Genomic DNA, 18,020 nt, shown 5'->3' with positions numbered 1-18,020 from the left:
ACCAAACATGTCAAATTAAATTTTACACTTTTAAAATCAACTTTTTCTCATTCAAAGCAAACATACATCACATAAAAGTAACATCTCTGATCCAAAAAAAACCCACCACCCTGTAATTACAGTCAAAGTAAGTATTTGCAAATGGCTAGTTAACAATGGTTAAAATAAAGCTATATCCCTTGATTAAAAAAAAAACAACAAGCAAAAGTTTTGATGCTTATTTTGTCTGCAAAACAAAACTGTGTGTAAGTAACTGTCTCTTTTGTTCCTTCTTCCTATTTTATTCAATTTTATCACCCAAAGTACCACCATATCATCATTGATCCTACCGTACATCAACAACATACACTAAAATATTTGTTCGTTACTACATTGAAATTTTAAACACATATTCATAAAACCAAGAAGAAGAAGAAAAAGAAAGATGCTTCCTCCTTTAAGAAGATTCTACGGGTTTGAGAGTTGGATGGATAATAAATAGTTAGAGGAAATCAACTGTGACAAATCAAAATCAGAGAGAAAGGAGACTATTCAAAGAATAAACACTATTCAAATTAAATTTTACACTTTTAAAATCAACTTTTTCTTATTCAGACCAAGCATACATCACATAAAAGTAAAGTGAAACAAACTTCAAATTTCACCTATTCAAACCCTAATTTCAACAGATAAACGAAGAAGAAGAAGAAACGAACCTGGAAAACGATGAAGAAGAAGAAGAAGAAGAAACATAGTTGTTGAGCCTGAATTAGAAACAGAGCTGCTGAGCCTGAATTAGAAACCAAGAAAACTGAGGAATAAAGAAAGGAGGAAACAAAGAAGACGAAGAAAGGAAGAAGACGAACAAGTGTCTGTGTGGGTGACTGTGTGATCGAAGAAATCGAAGAAGATGATGCTTGGGTTGGGAAGGGCTTCGCGTGCATGAGTGAGCTTGTGAACTGAAGAAGATGATACGACGATAGAGATTAGAGAGAAAATAGTGGAGTGTGAGTCTGTGACGTGAGTGTATTAGGGTTTTTTAGGATTAAAAATAAATTTGGGCCGGATCCTGATATTGGGTTGTCCAGTCCAGGTCCAGCAAACACCACACAAAAAATGACCCACTCTTAATTTTTTGCGGGCTGCCCGTGGCCCGAACGGGCTCCGGGCTTTTTCGGGCCGGGCTAAAAAGCCCTGGAAAAATTCGGGCTGCAATTATTAGGCCCAAGCCCTACGTTTTATTCGGGCTTTCGGGCCGGCCCATACGGGCGGGCCCGTTTTGACAGCTCTAATCAAAGGCAAAGTGTCCAGAATCTGGAGTTCAAACTCTGATGACCTTCAAAGGCTGGATTTCTTCAGAGTCTGAATGAAGAGAATCTGATAGACCTTTGCTTCTGAACTTCTTTAGATTCTAAATTCCTATTAAGAATCAAGCACTAATCAGAGACATGATGCATGTTCAAATTTTTCCTAATAAAATCAAATCTTTTAATAGTTAAAGGTTTTGTGAATATATCAGCCCATTGATGTTCAATATCAATGAATTGTATATCCAAAGCATCTTTTTCAACATAATCTCTTAAAAAATGGAGTTTAATCTCAATATGCTATGCTATAAAATGTAGAATTAGATTCTTTGACAAACAAATAGCAACAATACGATCATAATAAATGGGAATATTGTTTTGATTAATATGATAATCTTCTAAGTGATGTTTCATCCAGAGTAGTTGTGTGCAACAACTTGCAGCTGAGATGTATTATGCTTCTGCTATTGACAATGCAATAGTTGATTGTCTTTTGCTAGCCCAGGATATCAGATTTTCACCAAGAAACTGACAGTTTCCACTAGTTGATTTTCTTTTAATGCTATCACCAGTATAATCATCATCATAGAATCCAACCAACTTATAATCTAAGGATTTGTTATAAAGAAGTACAAGATTAGTTGTTCCTTTCAAATATCTAAAGATTCTCTTAACAACTGTTACATTAGATTCTCTAGAATATGATTGAAACGTTGAACACAAGCATACAATAAATAAAATATTAGGTGTAGATGTAGTTAGGAATAACAGTGAACCTATTATACCTCTAAACAACTTCTGATCTACCTTAGCTCATGTATCTTATTTGCTTAAGGTGCAGGTTGGATGTATTGAAGTGTTCATCTCTTTACAATCATCAAGCTTGAACTTCTTCAGAAGCTCCTTTCTGTATTTAGATTGATGAACATACACTCCATATTTCGATTAGTTGATTGTATACCAAGAAAGAACTTCAATTCACCAATCATACGCATTTGCAAAGAGATTCATTAGTAGAACCAAATATTATATCATCAACATAAATATGCAAGATAAAGATATCTTAAAATTCCGGCACGTTACCTTACAGATGTTCTTAAGATGTTCCAACACCATACACAAATTACGAATGTTGAATGTAATGTTTAGAACATCAAGCTAACAAATATAAATAAAATGATGCAAGCATAAAAGATGTAACACCCTCTTTAATTATTTGAGTATTTTATTGAGTTTAGAGTATATTTATGCGATTTACATGATTTATGTGATTTATATGATTTATGTGATGTGTGTTATTTTATTAAGTGGTCTTATTTTATTATTTAATAGAATAACATTTGAAAATAAAATAAATATTGAGATGATGGGTTGTTTTGAGAATTTAGAGAGTTTTGTGGAAAAAGAGGAAATAAGATAAAATAGATGGGAAGAGATAAATAGGAGAAAACTAGGTTTAGAATTGTTTTCACGAACAATCAATTTTTGGAGAAAAGGGAGAACAAGAGAAGAGAAGAACCAAGAGAGGCTGCCCGATCGATTTACTAAGGAAAGGGTGGGACTAACATTCAATCTTCTTAAGCCTATGATTCTGATAATTAGATTTAACATGTTGTAGGTTTAGTTTTGAGAATTTGGAATTAGGGTTAAAAGTGATGAATTGATGATTAGATGATGAAAAACTGCTGAATTGATGTAGAAAGTGTGTACAGACCTTGGATAATCCATAAGGTGATGTTTATAATCAGTTTTAAGGTTAGAACCATATGATTAGGTGCATTTTCGTGAAAATTTGCATTCTGCCCGAGCTAACATTCATCGCTCGCCTCGCCTCGCGAGGGATGAAGTTCATCGCTCGCCTAGCGAGCAATTCCGCCTCGCCTCGCGAGTTAAACTTTGTAGCTCGCCATAGCGAGCAAATCACTCGCCATAGCGAGTTGACCAGTGAGGAAAACCTAATTTTGAGAAATAACTCCTTTAGTCGAGTTTTAGATGGTTTTGGATGTCCTAACATGTATAAGAATGATTAGGCAAGTTTTTAGATTGAAATTGAACAGAGATAAGTTAAAAATGGGATTTTTGGGTGAAAAATGTCAAGTTCCAGAGAGCACACAGTTCCTAGCTCGCTAATGCTAGCAGCTTTTTTCTGAACTCGCCGTAGCGAGTAGAGTGGCTCGCCTCGCGAGCTGCACAGGGGCAGACTACCTTGTTTAGGGTTCTTGCGATTCTTGTCGCACGAGATGTTATGAGTTGATCCTTAGGGTAGGAATGAAGGTTGGTTATAATACTGCTATTGTTCAGAGAGTCTGATACAAGATGATTTGATGTTGTTAGTTATGTGATATAATTGTATATCATTATGTGGATTATATATGATGTTTAAGTTGTTGTTGATTATCATTTGATATTGTTATATCTTGAGATGTTTACGTGCTGCCTATGTTGCTGTTAAAATATTAATCAAGTTGCATGTGTTGGTCTAAGATGTAAGATGTTGTTCCAAAATGTTGGAGTCATATAAGATGTCGATGTTGTCTAAGTTGTAAGATGTTGAGTCCATGCATACTCATTTAAGTTGAGGGCTTGATGCCCTGTTAGCTTTTGATCTATACGTTGAGGGCTTGATGCCCTGTGAGATTTTGCTCTTTATGTTGAGGGCTTGATGCCCTGTGAGGGTATTTATGCTCTTATGTTGAGGGCTTGATGCCCTGGTTGGTACCACATGCATGATTAAGAAGATGAAGTTGCATAGTCAAGTCGAAGTTGCATTGTCGAGTCAAGTTGTTAAGTTGATAAGTTGTTATCCATGAGTTGTTAAGTTGATATGCTTTTAATGAAGTGCTTAATGAAGAATTATTATTATGATGCATTGATGATGTTTATGTTGTTAAATATAATTGATGAATTATATGCTTAATATTATTGTTTGTGAAATCTCACCCCTTCTGCTTGGAAATGTTGCCTCTATACGTGGGTAACTTGCAAGTAACTAAGATTAGTCGCGGTCGTGAGTGGATTCTGCTTGGAAGTGTGAGTGGATGCTCTGATACGTAACGAGATGAGATTATGTTATTGTTTTCTGTTCCTTACGTATTACTTTATGAAGTTTCATGACTATGTTGTCGGATTTAATTTTATGAGAATTTTATGATGAGGCCTTCGTGCCAAAGATTGTTTAAAGTTGAATAAATTCCGCTGCGAAGTATTAGATATTATATTGTTGGATTTTGAAGGATAAATAGTTATTTATCTCCGTTTATGATTTTGTGAAAAGAAGTGTGACATTCCGTTTATGTTGAAATACTCTGATTATTTATGTGAAATTTTTATGTTGGGAAAACAGGGTGTTACAATTGGTATTAGAGCAGGTCGGTCCGTCCGGCCAAGTAGTTGAGTCAAGTCGTGTCGAGTAACAGTTGTAATATTGTCTATGTTTGGCCGAGATTTTGAAATTGATTTGGTTTGTTTACCTTTGAGTGGAATGGATGTAATCCTTGGTATGGACTAGTTAGAGTACAACCATGTTCATATTAATTGTTTTAGTAAGTCAGTGTACTTTTCTTTTGCTGAAGAAGAAAGTGGAGCAGAGTTCTTGTCTACTAAGCAGCTGAAGCAATTAGAACATGATGGAATTTTGATGTTTTCCTTGATGGCGTCTTTGTCTATTGAGAATCAAGCAGTGATTGATAAGTTACAGGTTGTATGTGATTTTCCAGCAGTTTTTCCTGATGAAATTCCTGATGTGCCTCCAGAAAGTGAGGTTGAATTTTTTATTGATCTTGTTCCGGGTACGAAGCCTGTGTCTATGACACCTTACCGTATGTCGGCTCATGAGTTGGCTGAGTTGAAGAAACAGTTAGAAGATTTACTAGATAAGAAGTTTGTAAGACCAAGTGTTTCACCGTGGGGAGCGCCGGTATTGCTAGTTGTTATCTTGATTTTGGGGTGTCAAGTCATTAATTAGGCTTGAACCTTTTAATCTTTGATATTCTCTATTTTTCTTTGGGGAAGGGTAAAATTGAGAGAAACCCTTAGAAATTCTAAGTTCGGGGGTCGTTTTCATTACGGGAAGGTATTAAGCACCCGAAACGACTATAATATTCTATAGGAACCGCTTTCCTAGCTTTATGTCTACGCTTTTACTTTTATGCTTATTTATGGAAAATGAGAGTTTATTTAGCTTAAGAATGGGGGGAAGAAGGTGTATGAGATTTTATTTTTATTGGACTTGGAGAGGTTTTGACCTCTTGCCTACATACCCTCTTAAGGGATCAAAATTCCATGTAGTTCTCTTCCAAAAAATAATTAGTGTGTTTCAATTGATTTTAAGTTTTTGAAAATGGTTTTGAAGAAAATAAAGAGGCCGTAAAGGCATAAGAGAAGAAATAGTGAATTGTTGGTTCAATTATTAAAGGAAAAATGTCTAAGTAGGAATTAAAATTCATTGAAGTTTTGGTTAAGAAAATAAAGGAGAATACAATGGAGTTTTGACTCCAAGGTTTATTAGGGAAAAAATTTCAAGTGATGGAATTTGCTATCTTTTTTAAAAAAATGAATATTTTCTAAGTAACGCGCTTCCTAAACATACATCTAAACGGTAAACATACAACGTGTGTGCATGTCGGTGCTTTTGTCGGTGCTTGTGTCGGTGTACATCATTAGAGAATCCATTGTCCGTTACATAGGCCCTAGTTTACATTCTATGGTCTTGCAAGGATTTAAAAGGCAAAATTAAACTACCTAGAATATTACTTGCCAATTTAACATAGAAATAAAAGAATAAAAGCCTAAACTATAAGAAATGGAGATGAAAGGGTGAAATGCTCATGGAATGGATGAAACGTGAAATGAAGTGGTTAGTAATATAAGGCATAAAATGGTAAGAAACAAGTAAGGAAATATTTGAATAGAATGGCAAAAAGGAGAGTAACAAAGTGGTAAAATATATCCAAAACTTGCCATAACACCTAAACATGCATATGACCTATAATTTCCTCATTATAGCAACTTTGGAAGGGGTTTTATTTTAAGCCATAATGTGAGAATAACAAGGACACATTCAAGTCAAGAATTATACCATGTTTATAGAGATATTTTGCACTTTATTTCTTGAGAAAAACACACATTACTTGCAAAACAAGAAATTGAAAATTTACATCACATGAACAGTAAAACACACATATGATCAGAGGCATATTCATCACAAAATTGCATACCAATCACTCATATCATATATCAAAAGATTATGGACAAAAAACATAGCAAAAATTCTCAAGAATTAATTAAAAAGGAAAAGAAACATCAAGAACTAGCACACCTATCTTTTCAACTTTTTTTACATGTAAAAATACCACAAAAATATCAAAAATGTATCAAGAAACACATAGGAATTTTTAGGAATTTTTATAAAAATAATTGAGCAACCAGGAGGTCCAAATAGCAAGAAACAGGGGTGTGCATAGCAAGAAAATATCAAAAACGCAGAAAAAACCAAAAGAATTACGCCCAAGCCCAAAACCACAGAATCCGGATCACAAGGAGCGTTGGATTGATCCAAGATCAAAAACCCTAGATCTAAAGGCTCACATTCAAAGGAACTGAACCGAAATTGAACCAGTCCGGTTCAGTTGCCTATAAATATAAGTTCACACCGGTTTATTCATTTGCACTCATCTCTCTCTCTCTTCACTCATCTCTCTCTCTTCTCTCCTCGCCGGTTTCTAGTTTTGCATGCCGGAGAAGATGAAGGTTGGCCGGCATAAATTTTTTCAGAAATTCAAAATTCTTACATCAATCTTCTCGTTTCTTAATTCTAAACATGATTCTGGCACTGGTTTTTACAGGCAAGGCTTAGATCTTTGTAGATCTAAAGTTTTTTATTACGGTTTTGAAATTTTTTAGGGTTTCAAACTTTGAATCAAACTTTTATTTCTTCTGGATCTACATTGATTTATCCTTGTTGATACTATTCTTCGGAAAAACTTGGTACGATTCTGTTGTTGATTTTGCTGCTTTGAAACCGAAAATAAATCGGTGTTTCTTCACTGTTTCTTCGTGATCCTCGCCGGAAACTTCATCTTCTTTATCTTTATATCTTCACTGATTTTTCTTCGTGATCGGTGCCTGAATTCGCTGCTTCCGGCGGTGGATTCGCACCTTGTATTGCGAAGCAAAAGATTCGATGATGATGATTCTCTATGAATATCTTGAGTTTTTTGCATGGTGAATTCTGTTTTTGATCCTAACTGAAAAGGTGAATTCTGTTTTTGATCCTAACTGAAAAGAAAGAGAAAGAAATTTCTGTTTTGTTGAGGTGGCGAAAATTCTATGGCTTTGATCTGACACAGTGGCTATCTATAGCCTGCCATGTGTGCATTTGAACCAATAAAAAAAGGACACTTGGATTTGAAAAGAAAAAACTCGGCCTTGCACAATTTTGTGCTTTGGGGACCTTTCTGCAAAATAACAAACTTGAAGGACTAAAATGCAATTAAAGAAAAAGGACTAAAAAGCAAAATAAAAGAAAATGGGACTAAAATGCAATTTTGGAAACTGTTTGGACTAAAAATGCAAAAATAAAAATAAAATTGGATTAAAATTGGAAATTGGACAAAACGTAAAGTGAAACCCAAAAATAAAATCAACAAAAGGACTAAAATGAACCAACTACTGACATAATGATTTATAAAACAAGTTGAAAAGACTCAAATCACAAGGGCTAAAATGGGTTCCACTGCAGGAAATGATCAAGACACCCTTTTGTATGATTTTTGAAACAGAGACGGTAAAAAGTACATGAAACAGAGTTGAAGGTTCAGAGTAAAACAACAGTAAATTGACAATTATCAGTAGTAGAAAAAAAAATTAAATGAGTATTTTTAGGTCCAAAATCAGGGTATAACAGCTGCCCCTATTTAAGTTTCTTTGTCCGAAGGGTCAAGAGACGGAGTCTTTGGCTTGACGGGACAAAGATACTTAAATATCAACATTTGCACTGTTTTTGGACGTAAAAATACGCTTGCACATTTTCAAATATCATGAATGCCATGCAACATTTGGATTATGAATGCAAGACGAACGAAAGTTGGAATTAACAAAAGATGCCGTATCTATTGCGGGATTGGTAGACATTGACAAGATAGCAGATAACAGGGTAAACAGGGAACTAGAAGCAAATTGACGCGTACAAGCTGTTCTTGGATTGAACTGGGCACTTGACCGGGGATGAAGGCAAATAGACAGGTACGAGTTGTTCTTGGATTCGAACTGGTCACTCGACCAAAATCATAGACACATAGACAGGTACGAGCTGTTCTTGGATTCGAACTAGTAACTCGATCGATAACATTGGAAAGTAAACGGGTACGAGTTGTTCTTGAATTTGAACTGGTTACTCGACCGATAACAGAAATAAATTGACAGGTACAAGCTGTTCTTGGACTTGAACTAGCCACTTGACCAAACAGAGACATATTGACAGGTACAAGCTGTTCTTGGACTTGAACTAGCCACTTGACTAAACAGAAACATAGTTCACTGGGGATTTTAACAAAATACAGATTGATATTGACTTGACATTGATTTGATTTGAAAGGTAGAAATTTGACCAATAACATTGGCTCACAAGATTTTGACAGAGAACTTGACATAAGCATTGAATTGAGACAGATGTTGACATTGGAAATGCAACATGCATGGATGATATAACAGTTTCATTAAATGCATGGGCACGTAGTATGCATGATTATGCATGTATGGATGCTTGAAATGCATGATGGTTGGCAATTTGTAAGACAGTTTCTCAGACAAGACATCGGAGTGTTGGGCACGTAGTGGCTCGTGCTATATCACACATTCCTGGAAATCCTCTTTGGAGATATCGTCGTTGGGAGACGTATCGAAACCATGGCTGAGGGCAGGGTAGTTATGCAACTTACTGGGGACCAAGGTTCGGAAGACCTTGTTTATCTTCTTTTTGGTGAAAACTAGAGTACTACATATAGATAATCTAAGATATTTTGTTTGATTTTGAAGGAACTCATTATTGAAATTGTAGGCCCTATGTTTGAATTAGTTTCTTAACCAAATTCTGCACTTGAAATAACTTTTTCAATTGAATTTTATTCCTTTTTTCTTAGCAGATGAGAAATGGTAGTGGAGATATTAATGGTTGAGATGATATTGTCCGATGTTGCTGTGGCTTGGGGTATATATATAGTTTGATGAATATTATGTCCAAAGATGTTTTTATTTTTTAAAAAAAGATTATGCCCAAAGATGTTATAGCTTTACGTTGATATTACTATAATATAACTTCTTTGATTGTATATATGCATGTACTCTTTTATATATAAAATATTGATGTAGCATTAAAATATCAATAAATTTTTTCTTATTTTTAGTATAAAAGGAAAGAGGTCTCAAGCAAGCTGATATGTAAGCAGGTTTAAGAAAAAAAAAACATTTTTTTTTAAAAAAGATTATGGATTTCACATCAGTGGGTAAAAACGGACTGATGTGAAGTGTACATGTTTAACCTCAGTGTCTATCATAAGACTGATGTGAAAACCTTGCTGTTAAATTTTAAAGAGGGCGTACCACGTCAGTAGAATAAAGGCGAGATGTGGAAAAAAAAGATTTCACATCAGTTCAAACCTGATGTGAAAAGATGTGAACATACTACATCATATCACTTTACATCAGTTGCCACCTGATGCAAAAAGTGTTTTTCAACTGATGTGAAAAATCCTTTCTGTAGTAGCTTAGCCCAGCTTGATCGTTCGGGTCACGTGAGCTCCACTTTCAACATCACTCTCTCTCTCTCTCTCTCTCTCTCTCTCTCTCTCTCCCTCTCTCTCTCTCTCTCAAGTTGTTGTCCAAGCAACATTGTGGTTCTCCTCTTGAAGATATCTAGTAACGCGCCACACGTCTTGGACGAATAAGTGATGTGAGATGTGTACCCTTGACTCCAAGCGCTTTGTACGGACGAGTAGTGCAAAGAGTACACATGATGAACTCCACGCGTATGGTACATATGAGCCCTATGGACCTCAAAGGATTGATGGGCATGAACATCCAAAGAGATGCCCATTAGGTTAAGAAAGTAAGGCTTATAAAAAGGAGACACCTAGAGAGCAGTAAGCAAATCAAATTCATTATCTTGAACAGTGTATTCTTATCTAAGTCTTTTTCAGTACTCTTGAAATTTCACCTAAGACCACTAAGTAGCTCACCCGTTGTAATTAACTTGTGTTTACATTCGTAAACATATACATATCTCTATGTTATTCTCAAAGGGCTTTAGTCGACTTAGGATTTTGGTTTCATAGTTTTAAGAAGGTTTGATACCTCAACTGATTTGAGTTAAGACATTAAAGGAGTTGTGAAGGAAAATGTCCATAATTCAAGTCCTGGAAAAGAGAATAAAACATTAACCAAATAATTAACATACTAATATTTATCATTCAAAACGGAAAAAAAGGTTTCATAATTTTTTATTCAAAGACTTAATGATTGTTTCAAATAACATTCAAACACAACAAAATACATTTGACTGATACGTATTTGACACAAAGAAATCTTCCATCTTAGAGGTATACAAGGATGTAATAGTACACAATAAATTCAAAAGATAAAATATAAACTAATGAACAACAAAGTCAAACAACAAGCTAAATATTATTGAGCAATGACTCTTACAAGGCAATTTCCTATAAATAAATACTAACGATCAAGATACGTGTAACAATCGAGATGCACGCTAAATAGACAAAATATGAAGGTTGAATTCTGCAGAAAATTAATCAGAAAAATCCACAAGTTTGAATATATAGGAAGTGATTCCATTGAATATATGTATTAAATCAATATGAAACCTTTTCAACAATTCCATAGAATTATAATATGATATATGAATTCTAATTTTAAAACCACAAGTTTAGCTCGTGAACTATGTCGATTATGACTTAACTAGAATTAAATTATTAATTAATCCATCTAATGAAATATTTTTGGAAAACTTGTGGTCCCAAAATGTATGATCGTTAAGTTGAATTTATTTAAATTACTGTAAGTGGGGCTAAGGGAGTATAATTTAATGTAGGATCATACTAACCTGTGCTCTAAGTTGAACCCTGAAATTTGCATATATTATGCATTGTTTCTACCAATATTGAAAATTATAATATTTTAATTTTTAAGAAGTTGAATGCACTACTAAGGAATGCTAGCAACACTTACTTTTTTACATTTTCTCAAACAGTCACTCATTTATTTGGTGAAATCAATGTATGTCCCATCATTTTTGTAATGGTTTAATTTTCAAAATGCCCCCAATAATTTAAACCAATAAGGGAGTGAGTACTAAAGAGAGTGATGCTAGAATTACTCATGCACGACTTTTTATAATATGTTTCTATAATGAGTTCATTAACATGTACTGCTGGCGCTGAGGGTAGAAGTTAAGATTTGTCTCTATTGTATTTCCTTTGTGCCATAACATAAACACCATTCATCAAATCAAACAAACACATTCTCTCCTCTGTTTTTCAATTAGACTCGATAAACAAAATCCATGGCTTACTCTAAAATTCTCTTTTTCTTAATCCTTATTCGATTCCTTTGTTTTGCAACTATCAAGGCACAAGACTCTACTTTTCTGTATTCCATTTGTTCCTCCAATCGTACCACAACCAATAGCACCTACCAAATCAATACCAGGACACTCCTCTCTTCTTTATCATCAAAAGCCGTCGGCAACACCGAATTCTACAACACCACAGTCACTAGTATAAACCCCTCTGATTCTGTCTATGGATTGTTCATGTGCAGAGGTGATGTACTATCTCAGTTCTGTCAAAAATGCATAGTTAATGCAACAGAAAAACTGTCCTCAGACTCGGATTGCCATTTATCCAAACGAGCTGTCATTTGGTACGAGGAGTGCATGGTTCGATACTCCAACACCTCTTTCTTTTCCACTGTTTCTACACGTCCTGGTGTTTTTATAATGAACAGCAGTCTCAATGTCTCAAACACAGAAAGCTTCATGCCTTTATTGTTTTCGACGATGAATAAAACTGCAGAGGAAGCAGCAGGTCCACTTACTGCTGACAACAAGAAATTTGCCACAAAAGAAGCAAAGATTTCTGAATCTCAGACCCTTTACTGCCTAGCTCAGTGCACGCCGGACTTGTCACCCGGTGATTGCAGAACCTGTCTTAATAGTGCTATTGAGGAACTTCCTAGCTGTTGTGATGGAAAGGTGGGTGCGAGAGTTGTTTTTCCTAGCTGTAATATTAGGTATGAACTATATCCTTTTTATAGGTCTATTAATGCTCCTTCACCAAATGAGCTTGTTCCTCAAACAAATCATTCAACCCAAGATTCTAGATTTTCACAAGATCCATTTTATCTTTCCTATAATTGCTCAAGAAACCACAGTAAAATCACTAACAAAAACTTCAAATTACTTCTCTCTTATTTGTCCTCCAACGCCACAAATGGCGGAAATTTCCAAAAAGTAAAAGTGGAAGAAATGGTGTACGGCCTCTTCATGTGTCGAGGTGACCTTCCCGTTCACCTCTGCGGTCAATGTGTTAAAAATGCAACGGATCAAATATACTCAAAGTGTCTTTCATGTCCTAAGGGCATAATTTGGTACAGCCACTGCTTGGTTCGCTATTCAGATCAAAAAATCCTCTCTAACATTGAAACAAGTCCTATGTATAGAGATATAAATATCACTGATTACACCACAAACCAAAACTGGTTCACTAGTACCTTATCGAATCAGTTATCTCAACTTGCGAATGATACAGGGGACAGTGATGAAAGATATAAGACTAATTCATTAAAACTGAATGATGTACAAACCTTGTATAGTCTTGGACAATGTACGCGAGATTTGTCTAGTGAGGGTTGCGCTACTTGTCTAAATAATGTGATCACTACATCAATTCCATGGTCAAATTTCGGTAGTGTTGGGGGAAGAATTATCTATCCTAGCTGCAATCTGAGGTTTGAATTGTTCCCTTTTTACATGGAGGGTGACGAAGCTCAGCCACCTGGGAGTCCACCTTTACCACGAAATGCAGGTGAAGTCTTTGCTCCAATTTTACATGTAGGATTCGATTCAATACATTGAAATTATGAGATTTATAAATGTAATTATTTTGTGCAGACAAACGGAAAATTGTGTTCATTGTTGTCCCTACAATTATTTCGGTGATGTTATTTTCTATTAGCTACTATTGGCTTAAGAAAAGGGGAAGAAAGAGTCGTAGGACTATTCTTCGAGAAAATTGTAAGTACTGTTTTATTTATGTATGAAGAAAGGTTCTTCTGATCTTGCAATTTCTTTTAAGATTTAAGATGTTTAATAACTTTTAAAAACTAAATCAAATGAATTTTATCTAGTTGGTGAAGAAAGTGCGACTTTAGAACCACTGCAATTCGATTGGGTGGTAATTGAAGCAGCAACCAACAACTTTTCTAAGGACAATTACATTGGCAAAGGCGGGTTTGGAGAGGTTTACAAGGTGAGAAAATGCTTAGACATTATGGATGATTGAAAAGGAAACATTATTGTAAACTTTCAAGCCATTGTTTTTGTATTTTCTATAGTTACTTATCCTTTTCACTCTATCTCAATTGAAGAAGAAAATTCATAATCAAATATCATTGTCTGACAGAAAACGTTTTAGTATGTTTTTAGGGTATCCTTCTTGATGGACGAGAAGTGGCTATAAAAAGGCTTTCAAAAAGTTCAAATCAAGGTGTAGAAGAGTTCAAGAATGAAGTTTTATTGATAGCCAAGCTTCAACATAGAAATCTAGTGGCTTTTGTTGGTTTTTGCCTTGAAGAACAAGAGAAAATACTTATTTATGAATTTGTGCCCAACAAGAGTCTTGATTACTTTCTATTTGGTTAGACACTTTTCACTTTAACCTCTTTCATTTGTCAATATTTAGATTGATGAATTACATATCTAACTTTTTTCTATATATGGACTTAATTTTATTTCGTGAACTATTTTGTAGATTCTCAACGGCAAAAGTTGTTAACTTGGGTTGAACGCTTCAACATCATAGGAGGTATTGTTTGAGGGATTCTTTATTTGCATGAAAATTCTCGACTCAAAGTTATACATCGGGATCTCAAACCTAGCAATATTCTATTAGATGAAAATATGATTCCTAAAATTTCTGATTTTGGTTTGGCTCGAATTGTTGAAATAAGTCAAGACGAGGGAAGTACAAATAGAATAGTTGGAACATTGTAAGTTTTGAATGTTGACCCCTTTATCTTCTTTTTTTTTTTGTACAAATCGTTTCCCACTTCTTCTTAATTATAATACATTTAATTTATTTTGCAGTGGTTATATGTCTCCAGAATATGCAATGCTTGGACAATTTTCTGAAAAATCCGACATTTATAGTTTTGGAGTTATGCTTTTAGAGATTATTGTTGGAAAGAAGAACAAAAGTTCATTTACTCCACACCATGTTGCTTATGACCTCTTGAATCATGTGAGTGTTATGATCTAACTATAGGACCCTTTCATTTTTCCTATTATGATAAATATATACGCTCTTTAGTCAGATTTTATATATTTTTGGATAGAATTTTAAATTACTATAGTTTTTTTCCCCTCCTAGTAATCGAAGAGTTAAGAACAAAAACTAATTCTTTGCACTTAAATATATCACATACAACCAGGATGAAAGAAGATGAACAGTAACATCATATTATAAATATGCTTTCTTGTCTTATTCATGTCATTAGGGTACATATATACACAATAATAATAGGTTTAGTCAAACCTACGAGTAATGATAAACATAAATAAAATAAATTATAAATAATTACAAATATACTATTGATTAATGACAGGAATATATTATTCTATCACACCCTCGTAGTCGAAGCGGGAGGTTCACAAACGTTTAGACTGGTCTGGAAATCATCGAAAAAAACACGAGGTAGGTTTTTGGTGAAGACGTCAGCATTCTAGTGACGAGAGAAGGAACATGAAGGATGTGTGCCTGGCCACGAGCGACCTTTTCTCGAACAAAGTGAATGTCCATCTCAACATGTTTAGTGCGTTGATGATGTACTGAATTACCAAAAAGATAGATGTCACTAATATTATCACAATATACCAAAGTAGTCTGAGAGATACCACATTAGCAACACCCTTGTACAGGTATAACGACGTGTGTCAGTCCATCCACCCTAATCAGATGCAAACCATAGTACAGGGTTCCCTTAACATAATGCAAGATGTGTTTGAGAGTAAGCACGTGGTCGGTGCAAGGGGTATGCATGTGAAGATACACCTGTTGAACAACATAAGAGATGTCAGGATGGGTGAAAGTAAGATACTGCAAGGCTCCTGCAAGACTCCGATACAAGGTGTGATCTACCGACAGAGGTACTGAGCTTTTGTTTGGTGTCAATTGGAGTAGTAGAAGGTTTGCACGAGGCGATGCCTGTGCGGGCAATAATTTCACCAGCATAGGGATTGTGTCTCATTAAATATGACATGTTGGGAAACGATGATCTTTCTGTGCAACAAATCAAAACATTTTTAGACTTTGTGATTAGTGGGATACCCTAAGAAGACATAGAGGGTCGAGCGTGGTTGCAGTTTGTTAATGATAGTGGATGGAAGCGGGGGATATCAAAGACAACCAAAGACACGAAGATGAATGTAGGAGGGATCACGATGATATAAAAGTTGAGTAGGAGAATGATTTGAAAAATTCTTTCGGGGAAGGATATTAAGAAGATAAGTAGCCATTTGAAGAGCATGATGCCAAAATGAGGGAGGAACGGATGAATGAGCGAGAAGAGTGTGAATCATGTTGTTAATGGTGCGTATTTTACATTCCGCTTTGCCATGTTGAGATGAAGTGTGAGGACAAGAGAAACAGAAAATAAGACCATTATCAGTACAATATTTATGAAACAATGTATTGTTGTATTCACACCCATTATCACATTGAAAACATTTGACAGTTTGGGAAAATTGTGTGCGAATTTGATTAGAAAGTGTAGTGAACATTTCAAAAACTTGAGATTTGTAACTTATAGGGAACATCCACAAAATATCAGAATAATCATCCAAAAATAAAATATAATACTGATGACCAGAGGTACTTAAAATCGGTGATGTCCAAAAATCACTGTGTAAAATATCGAAGGGCAATAAAGTAACATTTTTGGAAAAATCAAAGTGCAACTTAATCTGTTTGCCAAACACACATGAATTACAAATAGTCTTAGAATTCAAATGTTCACTACTAATGAACTCATTGCTATGAAGAGACTGCAAAGTGGAAGAACTAGGATGGCCAAGACGGCTGTGCAAGAGACTTGAAGCAAGACCAGCAAAATGAGAGCGAGAGGTGACTATGTATAGGTCACCAAGGCTATTACATCTCATGAGAGGAATCCCCGCCTGAAAATCAAATACGGAGAAACCAAATGGATCAAAAGAAGCAGAAACATTATTGTCAGTAGTGAGTTGTTGCACATAAATCAAACTTTAATAATTTGTGTTCTGTTTAAGACATGGTTAAGGTCTAATTAAGGTTTTGTATTTGTGAGATGTAGGTATGGTTGTGTGATCAGACCCTTGAATTGTAATACCTTATCCACTGCCAAAAATCAGTTTCTGATTTAAATGACTCAAATTAGAATAAGACGAGATTACCTTGGGATGCCGCTGTTTGGGACGAAGCTCCAGTGTCCATGTACCATATATACACAATAATAATAGGTTTAGTCAAACCAATGAATAATGATAAACATAAATAAAATTAATTATAAATAATTACAAATATACTATTGATTAATGACGGGAATATTTTATTCTACCACAGGATAGTAATTGAGAAATTTAATTTCACACAATATTTCAGGTATGGAGACAATGGATGGATCAAACACCTTTAAGTATTTTGGACCCAAATATTCAAGAAGATTATTCTACAAATGAAGTAATTAAGTACATTCAGATTGGTCTATTATGTGTTCAAAATGACCCGGATGCTAGACCTTCAATTGCGACAGTTGCTTCTTATCTTAGCAGTTATGCAATTGAATTACCAACTCCAAAAGAACCTGCGTTTTTCTTGCATGGTAGAACTTATTCGGACGTTCTTGCACTAGAATCAAGTTCTACTCAATCTGCCAATAGTTCTGCACAATTTTCAAACAATCAAATGTCGGCAAGTACTTTTATTCCTCGATAGTTTATTAAATTTTATTTTAGTTGTAAAATTGTTGTCAACAAACTATGTTTTCTAGTATCAATTAGTATAACTTTGAAAAGGATTTAGGAAATGAATATTTGTAATATGTATCATGCACGGGCTTTATTGGATTTTTTTTGTTGATGAATGGTGTAATTTGTGTCAAAGTTGATGTAATTTACCTTTGATGATGTATAAGTAAATGCTTTACAAGGGATGATGCGTTAAGAATTCAAAGTAGTCATCTAAAATTAACTGTCAAGAGATATGAAATATTCTAATCTTTATTATTGATGTAAGTATAATAAAGAGAAAGAAAAATAAAGCGATACTTAATTCAAGAGAAAGAAAAATTCAAGATAAGAGAATGTAACTGAAGTCAATGTAACTCGTTTATTACAAAGCGACTACAAAAAGAGTCATCTCCTTTGTGTGTTTGCTCTCTGTTCTTTCCCCACAGCATACTGAGATAGAA

At 34.7% G+C, this 18,020-nt stretch overlaps 1 protein-coding gene across 1 annotated transcript; it reads left to right on the top strand.

Moving 5' to 3' along the window:
- Positions 1–11,778: 11,778 nt before the first annotated feature.
- Positions 11,779–17,790, top strand: LOC25497177 (cysteine-rich receptor-like protein kinase 10). Its single transcript, XM_024785722.2, is given in 7 exon segments — positions 11,779–13,381; positions 13,468–13,590; positions 13,704–13,825; positions 14,002–14,212; positions 14,327–14,564; positions 14,662–14,815; positions 17,213–17,790. Coding segments are annotated over 7 exon segments (2,703 nt in total). The 5' UTR covers positions 11,779–11,859; the 3' UTR covers positions 17,546–17,790.
- The last annotated feature ends 230 nt before the right edge of the window (positions 17,791–18,020 follow it).

Source organism: Medicago truncatula, chromosome 6 (genome assembly GCF_003473485.1).
Source record: "Medicago truncatula cultivar Jemalong A17 chromosome 6, MtrunA17r5.0-ANR, whole genome shotgun sequence".
NCBI classification, from domain to species: Eukaryota; Viridiplantae; Streptophyta; class Magnoliopsida; order Fabales; family Fabaceae; genus Medicago; species Medicago truncatula.
This window is presented reverse-complemented; position numbering and strand designations above follow the sequence as displayed.